Below are 13,004 nucleotides of genomic sequence, written 5' to 3' on the forward strand. Positions count from 1 at the left end.
AGGGGTTGGGTTAGGCATCGCCATTCATGGCAGAGATAATCCTCCCTTGAATAAACCCCGCCATGAGCATGTCCGCGGCCCCATTCTGCTACGAGCAGCGACGGCTCGAGAATGACCTTGTCGCCCTGGAGCCATTCGACGTAGGACTTCACTCACAGTAATACTTGAAATAAGCTGGAATGGACACTAACTGCCAAAGCCAACCCTCCATGCCGCAAATTTCATCTCCCAGAAACAAACACACCCTGAATTATTCCAATACGTGGCTTTCCCCGATGTCAACACAGAGGAAGAGTTCGTCAAGGACGTCTACAAACCCCACATAGCCGCTCTACCAGGAGAGTGCCTCTACGCAATCATCGACAAGACAAAACCCGAACCCGCCACTCAGGGATACGCCGGAACAATCGCGCTCTCCAACACCAGCGCCGCCAATGCAAGCACGGAATTTGGTGTCCTGGTCTTCCCGGCCTTCCAGCGCACGCACGTCGCCTCGAATGCCATCGGTCTCCTACTCCTGTATACACTTGACCCGCCGTCAATGGGTGGATTGGGGCTGCGCCGCGTGGAGTGGAAGTGTCATTCTGGGAACGAGGCGTCGAAGAAAGCGGCTTTGCGCATGGGGTTCGAGCTTGAAGGTGTCTTGCGCTGGGAGAGGGCGTTCCCCTGGCCGACGGGGGTTGCAGTAGATGCGCTTGAGAGGAGGAATGGGACAGTTGGGGAGGCAAGGGGGAGGCATACGGCTGTGTTTTCGATTGTGTGGGATGAGTGGGAGGGGAAGAGAGATGGAGTGTTGGTGCAGATGGAGCGGAGGAGTTAGGGCTGGACTTGCTAGGGAGTTGTGTAGCGATGAGTAGGGAATGGTTTCGATATGCCATCGAGTGCGATGCATGAAACGCAGGGTAGACGTTTATTGGGAGTGTTATCCTTACTCATGGGTTACCAATGTGTATAATCAGAACTGCCTGTTCTGCTGGTATTGAGAAGTACATGCTTCCAATCTAGAGATATGTGCTTTCATTATTCTCCATTCCTGACTGCATGCTCTTTTGGGCCACCTTAGGATTCCCTTGTACTGACAAAAGCTGCTTTATCCAGACCCAGGCTTGGGGCTGTTCATGTGGCGATCTGTTTCGGACTAGATCGTTTCCATCTGAATCTCACTCCAAGTAGGGCTAGGGGGTATGTCGTCCTCACTATCCTCAGCACTCGAACCCAAGGGCTTATGCCCCCTGGCTTTTCTCGCTTCTCTTTCAGCCTGCAGCCGGGCCCGCTCCTATCGGCGCCCTGTCTTCCTTGGCACGCTGTTCAATTGCTCTTATCCTTGCACAGCATTGCTGACATTTGAACTTGTTACCTGCTTCCCCGAATATCCCGCAGAGTCGGCAAACCACATACTGTCCTCCCTGTATCACGATGTGAGAGGGTAACTTCATATGGCTTCAGTCAGCGCACGCAAGAACATCAGCTGTCTGGCAATGTATTACTATGATTTCGTATCAAGACAGATTCCAGAGTGCCCCAGATGAATGCCCCAGATGAATAGAGGTTTAGTACATAAGCAAGGATATCCAGCAACGCTATTTAACATGAACAAGGTCTATTTAATATCGTCCAGGAAATCTGCATGGATGATACCTTTTTTACCCGTGCGATTGTGTAGTGCAGGGAAAGGCCTGGAAAGCCAAGCCAGGGAGTTGAATTTAATCTAACTTTGCTTTCATACTACTAGAGACAGCATTTTGGGTGGGGGCCGTTCGTAGGGGCGAAGATTCTGGTCTGCGTTGGATGGCGCAGTCCATCGTCAGGGGCTTTCCTTTGTTTGCAAGAGCATTCGGAAACAGAGCAGAAGGCCTATATGACGTCGTTGGTGCCTCGAATCTCGTCTAAAACGAGTCTTCTTGACACGAAGTATTTGCTAAAAAGATCTTCCTGGCGGACAAGAGTCCTCCTGAAGAATCACTTCTCGAGCGGGGTACACAGCGGCATTCCCCATCGAGCCATCCGACGGAGCGAGGATAATATCATCGCAGGAGGCGGCAGCCCCTCCCGCCAGGAACTGTCACGGATCTTATAGGTTATTGCTGATTAGCGTGCGCTAGCCCGCATGGGGCCTACAGGAGGCCCCATGCAGGCCATGACGATCCGAGCTTCAGGGCAGGAGATGCACCATTCAGCGAGCCAGCCGTGCACGCATGGCAGATTGCGAATATTCGCCAGGGCTGGTGTGTCCACTGCCAATGCCTCAGCGAGGGCGGGGTACCCACGGATAGTGGGTTTGTCGCGGGGGATTTTCATGCGCTAGGGCGCGGCGTGCATGGGTAGTTGGTTTGATGCACGGCTGAGGCGGTATTCTGATTACCGCGGGGAGGATTGATATGTGTTATTTATCCTCAGTATGCGTTAAATACAGTAAAGAATCCTGGAGGCCATAGCCATTGAGAGAAGCCAGAACGCTTCACCTGTGGAACAGAATGGCGCCACCCACAGGCTGCGTTATTCGTTGCGGACAGACCAGAGTCTGACCTGAGAGCCATTTAAGGAGCCCCGAAGTCGCTCTCATCTCTCATCTCACCTCTTCTTAGCATCACATCTCCATCTCTCTACTCTTTTCCAACATGACCCAAGTCATTTCCGAAAACCGCCACCTCGCCGGCGCCCGCAATGCCCAGAGCAAGGAAGCCTGCATGAAGCTCTACGACGAATGGGCTGCCTCCTACAACACCGACCTCGCCGACGCATCCCAGAACTACATGGCGCCCATCCTAACCGCCCAGACCGCAATCCAAGCCACCATCAGCAACGAGAAGCCCCCCACCATCCTCGATGCCGGCTGCGGGACCGGCCTCGTCGGCGAGGCCCTGGCAAAGGCCGGCTTCGCCATGGCCATCGACGGCGCAGACCTCTCCCCGCCCATGCTCAAGATCGCCGAGGACACAGGTGTCTACCGCAACCTGATGCTCGCGGACCTGACGCAGCCGCTGAGCGCGCCGGACGAGACATACGATATCATCACCTGCTGCGGGACGTTCACGCGCGGACATGTCGGTCCTGACCCGGCGCTGCGTGAGTTCGTGCGCCTCCTCAAGAAGGGCGGGGTCATTGTTGCGACGGTCCTGCAGGAGATCTGGGTGACGGGCGGGTACAAGGCGGAGGTTGAGAAGCTCGCGGCCGAGGGGCTGGCGAGCGTGGTCAGCGCGGAGGTCAAGGACTACCGCAAGGGTGCGGGCGACAAGGCGACCTTCCTTGTTCTGCGGAAGACGAGCTCCTAGGCTGCGACGACTCGACATCACGGAGGCGATCTGCTTAAAAACTTAGCACTCAATGAAGACTTGCCCGTGCGACTGTAGCTACCCTTACCCGTGCGACCGTCGCTCCCCAGCGACCTGCTGCCCATAGTGCGCCACCGTAGCCGACCGTACTCCACGCAGCCTTCCGATGCGTAGAGGTAGGCTGAATCATGGTCTTTGTAGATATTGACTGTAGTATGCAAATATGATCTCGTGTTGAGTATATCTTGTTAGGGTAGGGAACGTACATGTGACCGGGAAAGCCCTATATAAGAGTCCGTAACCCCGCCAAAAACATATTTATCCAAATTAATTAACATCGCCAGCCGCGGCGCTCGCTATTATCTATATAAGAGCAACGCGACCGTAATGCTCACGGCGCCAACAAAACAGAGGCCACATTCAGCCCAACCGAAGCGCCCGTGCCCGCAATCGCAACCCCCGTCCCGATATTATTCCACGTCGAGTTAACCCCGCCCGCCGTCGAGACAACCTGCGGATCAGAGATGTTAAAGTGGCTGATCCAGTTCTGGCGACGAGGCGGATACCCGACGAGCACGAACAGGCTGTCGCGGAGCAAGTTCGCCACCATCCACGCGCGCGGGATGTCGATGGATGTGATGGTGGGGTGGTAGAAGCACTGCGAGAGGACCTCGTACGCGCGGTCGATGTCCAGTTTTTTGGAGCTAGAGTCGCGCTGCAGGCATCGAGCGTAAATTGACTGGGCGATGTCTGGGCGGACGGCGAGTCGGCCGATTAGAATGGGAGGGCCGGTCTCGATTGAGCCGCTGGAGACGCCTGTCGGGAGGCGGTATGCTGTGCAGGAGGAGCAGTAGATGATGTTGTTGCCGCCTGGGCTGTTAGTATTGTCTGTGACATTGGGATGGGGTGCTTACAGTGGTAGAGGGAGTTGCACTTGTGTGGTGCCAGGTCATCGAACGTTGGCCGGAGGTGCAGCAGATAGCTTGGGCTGGGACTGACATACGAGCTCGAAACGAGGACCGTCTTGTCCTCCCAGAAGCGGATGAAGGGGGACGTTGAGCTCGAACGCTTGACCGTAATCGAGTCATGGAGCGCGTGATGGAGAATCACACTGTCCGGGATGAGATTGCTCGCTGACGCCGGGATATTCAGCAAGTTCACGAGTGCTTCGCGCGGTTTCTGCATCCGATAGATCAACTGGCGAGCCGTCTTTTTCGGAATGACGACCTTCGGTGTCTCGTGGAGCAGGAGCGCGCCTTCAATCGTGAACAGCCAGTACTGCTGCGTCGCTGCGTCGTAGATACACGGGATCTTGCCGCTCAGCGGGATCGGGCACGCTAGATCCCATGGCTGGATCTGCCGACACTCGGGGCGCTTCGCGTCCTTGTCGAATTCCATCACGGTCGGGATCACCGTGAGAGCCGTGGACGCGCGGGGGTCGGGCGAGTCGGTCGAGAACGTGAGATTCAGCATGACGGGGCCGCTCGCGGACAGTGGGAGGAGGATTGGCGATGCCACGGCCCCGACTGCCGAGACGGTCGGCATCACCGGCGGGTCTGGACTTGGAGACTGCATCGGCGGCTGTTGTTGTCGAGAACTCCCGTCTGGACAGTCTCTTCCACGGATGAATTGGAGGAAGACCTCGGGAGCCCTGAGGCTCTGCCCAACTCAGCGGGTGGGTCGAATACGAGCTTGTCTGCTCAGCCACCTGGAGGAGGCAGTCTGATTGGAGAATGAACTGAAGAGTCTGCAGCCACAGTCTCTCTTTGTGGCTCAGCCCCAGGCCAAGGTGAGTGGGGGAATCTTGGATCATGTCCTGATATGCTCACGACAGAGTACGATGGGAAGGAGGTGTCTGGTGTCGATATTCAGTCAAAGAAGCAAAACTTGATAAGGCTGCGAAGCGCGCTCTTTCGAAGTATCCCCGATAGCTCCAGCCAGATCAGGAATTCGAAGCGCAAAAAAAAAAGAAAATTTGCCGAAACCTTCATCGCTTCTCACTTGCGCCATTGACATTCGTCCTGCGGACAAAAGGATACCATCGACCATATGCTTGTCTCTGACGGGCCTCATGGCGCCCTGCAACCTCAACTTTTAGCATCCAGTGGAAATGGTGTGCTCAGGCTTTCCGTTTGGTGCGGTCTGACGGGAGACAAGAGCCGACGAATATCCCCGATGAGCCGTGCACGTTACACAGAGTCGGCGTATGGCGACGATGACATCGGGATTATCTGAATCTGAGGAAGTCGCACCCGCAGAGGCTCTATATTTTGACGGACTAGCTTTGACATAATATCTCAGACCGTCTGCACTCGAATAGACTGTATATCCTCAAGACTACAGCTACCGTCTTTGCACAGACACCTCGATATCAGTATCTGCCCCGCGTCGCAGCGACGAATCCCGCGATGACACCAGAACCCTCAGACTCGGGTCACTGACTAGCTGGGTGCTCTTGAGCTGCCGTGTGTGCATGGTACTCGGATGGCTGGGGCTACGGCCGCCGATGACAGTCTTGGCTCTGGATCTGGAATACCGGACGAGATTGGGAAGGGTCGGTAGACAGATGCAGATGATCCCTGTGTCCATTCCAATCATTGTCCACAGGGCCGTGGGGAAGTAGGTATCTGGATGAATCAATATATATACGACTAGGAAGGTCTTTGAGATCTAAAAGATGCGCCGGTAGAAGAGGAGGATTGAGCCTTTTGCGAGGGAGATGCTGGTTGTGTAGAGGACGCTGTTTGTGAGGACGATCTTCTTCCGTTACTTGATACTATACAATGGTCTTTTTGGGGGGTTTCCACCTGAAGGTATGTCCCTAACGTGGCATCGTCATACTGAGCGATGTGATATCCAGCTCGCGAGACAACCGCATCGACAACGGTGGTGATGAGGACGCTGTAGGAGCAGACGAGGGCTCCGACGCCGAACCAGTCATCCGACTTCACGCCCATCTTATTGACGGTCCGGGACACAAGGCGCAGCAGCACCAACAAGGTGGCTAGGAACGACATCGCCCCCGTGGCAATGGTCAAGACGAGCTGGCTGTGGGCGATGTGGTCTGGTAATGGAGCCGGTGACGCCTGGTCTTGGGAGGGCATGGCTGGGATCCTGACTGGCATGCCCACGTTAGGAGTGGATTCAAACTTCCTGATCTATTTAAATCATGACGGCTGAAACAGCCGCGAGTTGGGCCCATAGTTTGTGATACCCTTGTAAGGCCCTACAGATCGTATCGTCAGCGGTATAACGGGTTTATGTGGAAGATGGCCAGCTGCGGCTGTTTCCATGGACAGTTCGCGTTGTACATCGTCGGAGCTCGCGGCGTACGGCCTCTACCGGCTGGAGCCTTCAGTGTCCGCTGAAATCGGTACTCGGCACAGTAGGAAGGATGAAGGAAGTGGACGTTAAATGGATGACTCGCTAAGTTGAATGGGACGCTACAAAGCTAGACTACACGAAAGCCGAGAAAAGTGATAATAGAGCGAGTACATCCCTTAGGGCCCGAGAGCTCAAGAAGAAGACTTGATCGCATCAGCAGCCTATGCCATGGTCAGCAGCAGAAACACAGTCATGACAGCGGGTAATTCACCTTCTCCGCAACGGCATAAACCGAACTCTGGATATGCGTCGCGGGCAGCATCGGAAACACACTCGCGTCAACAACCCTCAACCCCTGCACCCCGTACACCCTGAACTCCGTGTCAACAACCCCCCCAAGCTCATACGTGCCCACCACTGCCGTCCCCGACGGATGGAACAGCGACTCCGCCGCGCCGCGGACGTACGCTTCCAGGTCAGCATCGCTGGTTACATCGGCCCCCGGCGCAGCCTCAACAGGGTTAAACGCCGCCAGCGAGGGCGTCTGCACGACAGATCGGGCGAACTTGATTGCCTCGACGAGAATCTTTACGTCTATTGGGTTGCGGAGGAAGGCGGAGTCCGCGAGCGGGGCGGCGAAGGGGTCCTTTGAGGCGAGACGCACGTTGCCACGCGAGAAGGGGTGCTGCAGGCCTGTGATGAAGGTGCCGTCTGTCCAGATGATTTCGATCTGGGCCTGGTCGGTGGCAATGAGGCCGTCTGTGAGGAGCGCGTGTTGGATGGCGTAGTTTTCTTTCACGCTGCGGGGTGTGTCTGGGTCGAGGTAGGTGGTGCTGTCCTGGTCTTTGGCAAGGGAGTGTAGTGTTGCTGCCTCCGTTGTGAATGATTCAGCAGGGAGGAAGGCGAGGAAGTCGCCTGTTGCGTCGGAGTAGGGTCCTGTCCTGTGGGTGTTGTATAAAGCCATGGATTCGGCAGCGAAGCTGGTGTTGGCAGTGAGATTTGCGGCGGTCAAGGGGAAGTCGCCTGATCGGTTGACGGTTAGGATGCGCCTAGCAGTTATGTATATACGACGACTTACAGGAGAAGACGACAGGTATATAGAGATGGTCTTGGAAGTTCCGACCGACGCCAGGAACGTCGGCAACGACGGCGATATCCAACTCAGAGAGGACAGCTGGGTCGCCGATTCCAGAGAGCTGAAGCAGCTGAGGAGTGTGGATAGCCCCTGCTGCGAGGATAACTTCCTTGCTAGTCTTGACGACTTTGGGAGTTGAATATTCAGACGCCGCGAACTGTACTACTCATCAGCATATCACTGGGATCTGGGTGGATATGTCAGATACATACTTCGACGCCGGTCACCTTCGCCCCCTGGGCAGTCTGCTTGGTTATCAGCCGAGTCACCCGTCGACCTGTGATGAGACTCAGCCCAGGCCTACTCGACGCAGCCGTCCAGTACGCCCTGCGAGCGTCGCTTCGGGTGATTGTCGCCGGATCCTGGTTATGGGGAGTGAAGTACCCCCCTACGGCGTCGCCTCCGGCAGCATCATGAGGGATCTGGATGCCGAGGCCGGTCAAAGCACTGACGAAGTGCTCTAGACAGTGAGCGGCGGACAATAGAAACACTCCCATGCTAGGAGTAGAGCATGCTTACTTGTCGAAGGCCAGATCCACGGAGTGTAGCTCGACTGCAGATACCCAGAGGAGCCGTGGACCGATTCATCGTAGCCGACATCCCACTCGGCGACAAGCTCGTCACTCGGAGGAGTAGACGTCTCACTCTAGAGGATTCGTCAGGATAATGCTAAACACAGATGACAGACGCGCACCTTTTTAAAGTACGGGAAGAGATCCGCCCATCCCCAGCCACGATTCCCGAGCGCGCTCCAGCGGTCATAGTCGGCGCTTGAGCCTCGGTCGAGGGTCATCCGGTTGAGCAGACTCGAGCCGCCGACTGCCTTTCCCTGTGGGATGGAGACCTCGCGGTCCCCGGCGTCCGGGTTCGACACGTACGTCAGGTTCCAGTCATACTGTGTGCCGACGGCGGTGCCTGCGAGACCGGGGATGAGGATGGAGTCTTCGTCTTGGTCACTAAGCTTTTTAGCAGTGCCATGACAAGCAGGAGTTCTTGGCTGACGTACAAATCACCGGCCTCGATAACAAGAATCCTGTTTTCTACGAATGTCAGCTCCAGACTGGCTGAATCACGTCCTTGCAGCGAAGGATGGCTCACTTGGATCCTCCGACAGACGATTCGCCACGGTCAGACCGGACACTCCTCCGCCGACGATCACATAGTCGTAGGTGGGCAGCAACTGCGCGTTGCTGGTGAGAATGCGGCCGTGGGCGGAGAATACGAGATTGAGCCCTAAAGCCAGGCCAGCGCTGCGAGCTGTCCACAAACGATGCATGGTGTGCTGGCTGGAGGGGATGCCTCCTCCAGCTGTGCATCGAGAGAGTGTTCTTAAGTCGACGGGTAAATAGGGGCACCAATGCAAGCGAAATTATCAAGCATTAGCCCAGCAGGGGCCGTCTGGATGCTGGGCTTCCGATTGGCATGGAGGACAGGGTTTCGCAATTATCCAAAATTATTGTCTGCTTCACCTCGAGAGTCCGCACAGGCCCCAGACTGAGTGTTTCAGCTCGTCCATGGGGCAAGGGCTCGGCCGACACGGACGCCACGGATGTTTTCCACTTTCTCGACGGAGCAGCATCCTTCCTCTCTCCTTCTCCACAATGGATCTCTCCTTCTCCACATTGGATCTCTCCTTCTGGGGTATCCTGGTGTGGAGACGAGTTCACGCGATCGAAGCACTTGGACACTGGCGATCGCAGCCTTTCGAGCCTGCTCCCGCGGCGCCAGAGGTCAACTCACCACAGCCTAAATCGCGCGGGGGGTAAGGCTGAGATGGCGATCGTTCCGTGCTTCCCGAACCTGCGATGGCAGTCTCTTTAAAAGCCTCCATCGACGAGAACGGTTCCCCGCTGATCCAGCGGAGTGGGCCTGAACGGACGGCCTGCTGCGGTGCGCCATGCAAATCATCGCGATTGCCTCGAGCTTCGGCGGGCTTTCCACCTTCTTTGTCGGGTTGAGGCAGTTCACACGCTTCTACCTTATTAAGAATCCCGGGATAGACGATTACACGATCGCAGTCGCAGTGGTGGGTCTTCTTCTCTGGATACAGTCCCCCTGCTAACTATGCAGCTGTTCGCCTGGTGTTCATTCGCTTTCCTCGTACAAGGTGTGCTGCATTCAACAGCTTCTGCTTCTCGATGCTGACCACGAAAAAGAGGTCCAGTATGGCGTCGGCCAACCGATGGCGACCCTGACCGGGGACGAGATCAAGCTACAGCTGAGGGTAGGTCACGAAACTACATCGAAGACTCAAGGCTGACATCGACAGGCGCTCTGGCTCTCAATCCCCTTCTACAACCTGTCCCTCACCCTAACTAAAGCCGCCATCGTCTTCCTCTACCTGCGCCTCTTCCCCACGCGCAAATTCATCATCGCCGCACGAATCGTCCTCGTCGTCATCGTCATCTACGGCCTCTGGACCGTCATCAGCGCCTTCCTGAACTGCCTCCCCGTGCAGTCCTTCTGGGACCAGTCGGTCCCGGGCCACTGCATCTCGAAGACCTTCCTCTGGTTCTTCAACGGCGGCTGGAATATCGCGACGGACCTGGCGATTCTCATCCTCCCGGTTCCCGTGCTCTCGCACCTGAAGCTGCCGCGGAGGCAGAAGTTTGGCGTGATCCTCATCTTTGCGACAGGTGGATTGTACGTCAGATAACGCATGGAGGTTATACACTCACTGACCTCCGTCTGTCCAGTGCCTGCGTTACTAGCATGATCCGCCTCAACTACCTGACGATAGCCACGCATACCACCGATCCAACCAGTAAGACCTCCCGCATCTCCCCTAGACAGGCAATGCACTAAAAACGGGCGACAGAGGACAACGGCCCAATTGCAACCTGGTCCCAGATTGAGTTGAACATGGGCATAATCTGCTCGTGCCTCCCGCCGCTGCAGCCCCTGGTAACGCGCGTCTTCCCCCGCCTCCTCAACTCGGCGTCGCGCTCCCGAGGCGAAAACCCGTACCCGCGACCGAGCTACAGCGGCAAGGAGTCCGGGCGCAACTTGATGCACCGCCTATCGCGCAAGGACAACAAGATATACCGCGTGGACGAGGTGACCGTGACGCAGGAGCTGCGGATGGAGACGCTGGGCCGCGGGTATGGGGATTTAGGGCGTGAGTATGGCAATCCGTTTGTCAGTGAGACGGAGAGCGAGCGCGGTCTTGTGCAGGGGGCGAGGTATCCGCGTTAGTTGGCTGTATCTGAGGCTGGATCCTTTAATTGATGAAAATTCAACTGTACCCTTTGCGAAGGACTTGTCGAGCCTGCTGCTACACAAACCAGGAGTTCTGCGTCCAGCTAGGTGTAAAGTACCGTAATACTGTCTCTCTATCGGCACGAGTGGCGAGGCAAGCTGGAAGTATGCTTGGCGATTGGAAAGTTGATTCCAGCATTTCTCTGTGATATTTGAGTGCATGGATGGTTATCCACAGGAAACTGTTTGTCCTTCCAAGTCCGCCAGCTGCGGCGAGGTTGTCGCTCTCTGTAAGTCTGCTGAGCGTGGAAATCATCCCGAGGTGCGAGTATGATCATGGGAATAGGGTTGTCGGCCACTCGCGGGGGATGGGGCGCTCGAGGACTAAAACGACAGGCGTCCCAGACTAGTAAGTGCCTTGGGCGGTTTGATCAAAATACAGCGAGACGTTCACTTATGATAGAGGACGCCAGCCTGTGTCAGCACCTCTCGAGAAACCGCTGCTCGTCCTATCGACGCTCGAGATGAGACCACATGCAGAGATGTCGGACGAGGGTGGACTTGGGGGAAACAAGGGGCTGCAAACGAGTTATCAACACATGTTCCTGGTTGATTTCCAATCAATTAGGATCAATGGGTTCTACTGTATCCGCTGCTCATCTCGATACCCGGTACTATCTAATCGAAAGTCAACTCGCCTTCGATGGATTTTCTCAGAACATCTCTAGTCTCAATCACTGGCTTTCGAGGATCTGATTTGCCGGTTAAGCCTATTCCTCCATCCGTCCCTATGATGCCTTGTTAGACAGCTTTAGAGACTGTGTCTATACCAATCGAATGTGAATCCAAGTTGCTCCGGCTCGCCTGAAGAAAGTACGTGAAGAAGTCCACGTTTCTCCAGGTCCTGACAAATTGCCTTTTTGGTAGTAAAGCCCTCTTCTGGAGCTGGCTTTGAAGGGGCTCTCAGTTCTTCCTCTTTCCTTCTTTCCTCTCTGCTAACCACTCCGTTATTTTCTGCCGTATCGGTACTTTCACGCAAAAGCTTTCTTGTATGCGCAGCCAATTCTGAAACTGTGGCATATTTATTATGCCAGCACTTGTCGATAATATCATCGATCGGTGGATTGCCATCAAATTCTGGAAACTCCATGTTCTGTAGCAAGTCCACAACCTTGGGCCCATGCTCGTAAGGATCCTCAGTAAGTCATCGGTCTCCATAAAGCTCAAAGCCGTAATTTATGAGATAGTACAAGGAACCAAGAGCAAACTGCTCTGTTCGAGAGCCTAGAAAGCCAAAGGTTCCACTTTCTCCCTGGTCTGTCTCGGTACTATTGAGTATTCTGCTATATGGAGCCATACAAGCTTCATAATTTGTTCCGATTTCTGCCGTGCAATCAAAGTCAGATAGCTTTAGTCGGTTGCGATCGAGGAGGATATTTTCAGGTCGTAGGTCACCATGAGCAAGGTTGAGTGACTCCAAGAAAGCAACAGCTTCAGCGAGATTGTTCATCCATTCCTGTCGCAGAGGCAGAGGTTCCAACTTTTCCACTCTTGTGACCACCATAGTTTGCTGGTCCCGAGTATGGTTTCTCTGTATCCTATAAGAAAGCGACATATCTATTAGGATAATCAGTGCACGGAGCTGACAGGGCGTTACTTACCTCTCATATACTCGAGGAAGATGCCGTATTCTGAAAAGGAAAAACATTGGACGATAGATGGGCAAGACCAATTTCGCGAAAAGATTTGATATATCTCAAGCTCTTTACGGAATTGCTTCCTCTCGAATTCTCCAGACTTTAGGACCTTGACCACGATGAGAGGGTGGACCTCGTAGACGAAGGAGATACCTCCACCCCAGATCCAGTGCACGGTAGGGAATTGGCGCTGAGTATCCATGACGAGAGAATATCATGCGTTAAGTGAGAAATGATGTTTCGAGAAACGAAAACAGGAGCGGGTCTTGCGTGTTTGACGAGAGAGGCGAGGCAAGAGGGAAAAAGGAGGCCTGCAGCAGGGGCGGCGGGCTTGTTCTGATTGGTGCAGGTGTTGCCTGACATTCCATTGTTTTTTTT

General features: G+C 55.0%; 8 protein-coding genes across 8 annotated transcripts; 3 read left to right on the forward strand and 5 right to left on the reverse strand.

The window, feature by feature from the left end:
* Positions 1-60: 60 nt before the first annotated feature.
* BJX67DRAFT_355954 (GNAT family N-acetyltransferase) lies at positions 61-1,079 on the forward strand (the record flags this gene model as incomplete). The annotated part of the gene is made up of 2 exons (XM_071029349.1): positions 61-140; positions 200-1,079. Coding segments are annotated over 2 exons (701 nt in total), but the record flags the coding sequence as incomplete, so codon positions are not given.
* Positions 1,080-2,459: 1,380 nt separating this feature from the next.
* On the forward strand, positions 2,460-3,499 carry BJX67DRAFT_355955 (class I SAM-dependent DNA methyltransferase). The gene has a single exon (XM_071029350.1). The coding sequence runs from the start codon at positions 2,619-2,621 to the stop codon at positions 3,270-3,272; it is 654 nt and encodes a 217-aa protein (XP_070885171.1). The 5' UTR covers positions 2,460-2,618; the 3' UTR covers positions 3,273-3,499.
* On the reverse strand, positions 3,500-4,894 carry BJX67DRAFT_355957 (uncharacterized protein). The gene is made up of 2 exons (XM_071029351.1): positions 4,187-4,894; positions 3,500-4,142 (listed from the first exon to the last, which is right to left on the reverse strand). Exons 1-2 carry the CDS (start codon positions 4,845-4,847, stop codon positions 3,664-3,666), a joined length of 1,140 nt encoding a protein of 379 aa, XP_070885172.1. The 5' UTR covers positions 4,848-4,894; the 3' UTR covers positions 3,500-3,663.
* Positions 4,895-5,942: 1,048 nt separating this feature from the next.
* Positions 5,943-6,376, reverse strand: BJX67DRAFT_382011 (uncharacterized protein; the record flags this gene model as incomplete). Its single annotated transcript, XM_071033134.1, has 2 exons — positions 5,943-6,029; positions 6,080-6,376. The coding sequence occupies 2 exons, from the start codon at positions 6,374-6,376 to the stop codon at positions 5,943-5,945; spliced, it is 384 nt and encodes a 127-aa protein (XP_070885173.1).
* A 411-nt stretch (positions 6,377-6,787) lies between these two features.
* On the reverse strand, positions 6,788-9,007 carry BJX67DRAFT_382012 (GMC family oxidoreductase; the record flags this gene model as incomplete). The annotated part of the gene is made up of 8 exons (XM_071033135.1): positions 6,788-6,817; positions 6,868-7,619; positions 7,675-7,888; positions 7,944-8,191; positions 8,251-8,377; positions 8,426-8,687; positions 8,738-8,771; positions 8,830-9,007. 8 exons carry the CDS (start codon positions 9,005-9,007, stop codon positions 6,788-6,790), a joined length of 1,845 nt encoding a protein of 614 aa, XP_070885174.1.
* Positions 9,008-9,628: 621 nt separating this feature from the next.
* Positions 9,629-10,926, forward strand: BJX67DRAFT_382013 (uncharacterized protein; the record flags this gene model as incomplete). Its single annotated transcript, XM_071033136.1, has 6 exons — positions 9,629-9,757; positions 9,802-9,838; positions 9,888-9,955; positions 10,001-10,374; positions 10,428-10,495; positions 10,550-10,926. 6 exons carry the CDS (start codon positions 9,629-9,631, stop codon positions 10,924-10,926), a joined length of 1,053 nt encoding a protein of 350 aa, XP_070885175.1.
* Positions 10,927-11,428: 502 nt separating this feature from the next.
* On the reverse strand, positions 11,429-12,115 carry BJX67DRAFT_355961 (uncharacterized protein). Its single transcript, XM_071029352.1, has one exon. The coding sequence runs from the start codon at positions 12,077-12,079 to the stop codon at positions 11,741-11,743; it is 339 nt and encodes a 112-aa protein (XP_070885176.1). The 5' UTR covers positions 12,080-12,115; the 3' UTR covers positions 11,429-11,740.
* Positions 11,994-12,890, reverse strand: BJX67DRAFT_355963 (uncharacterized protein). Its single transcript, XM_071029353.1, has one exon. It carries the CDS (start codon positions 12,542-12,544, stop codon positions 12,134-12,136), a length of 411 nt encoding a protein of 136 aa, XP_070885177.1. The 5' UTR covers positions 12,545-12,890; the 3' UTR covers positions 11,994-12,133.
* Positions 12,891-13,004: the final 114 nt, after the last annotated feature.

This window comes from Aspergillus lucknowensis (genome assembly GCF_044049455.1).
Source record: "Aspergillus lucknowensis strain CBS 449.75 chromosome Unknown BJX67scaffold_26, whole genome shotgun sequence".
Classification (NCBI taxonomy): Eukaryota; Fungi; Ascomycota; class Eurotiomycetes; order Eurotiales; family Aspergillaceae; genus Aspergillus; species Aspergillus lucknowensis.

Bases quoted from the DNA above. Each gene is read 5' to 3' on its own strand.
- BJX67DRAFT_355957 (XM_071029351.1), bottom strand. From the start codon at position 4,847: ATGCAGTCTCCAAGTCCAGACCCGCCGGTGATGCCGACCGTCTCGGCA. The intron at 4,143-4,186 runs GTAAGCACCCCA...CTAACAGCCCAG, and splicing joins GTGCAACTCCCTCTACCACT to GCGGCAACAACATCATCTAC.
- BJX67DRAFT_355961 (XM_071029352.1), bottom strand. From the start codon at position 12,079: ATGGAGTTTCCAGAATTTGATGGCAATCCACCGATCGATGATATTATC.
- BJX67DRAFT_355963 (XM_071029353.1), bottom strand. From the start codon at position 12,544: ATGTCGCTTTCTTATAGGATACAGAGAAACCATACTCGGGACCAGCAA.
- BJX67DRAFT_355955 (XM_071029350.1), top strand. From the start codon at position 2,619: ATGACCCAAGTCATTTCCGAAAACCGCCACCTCGCCGGCGCCCGCAAT.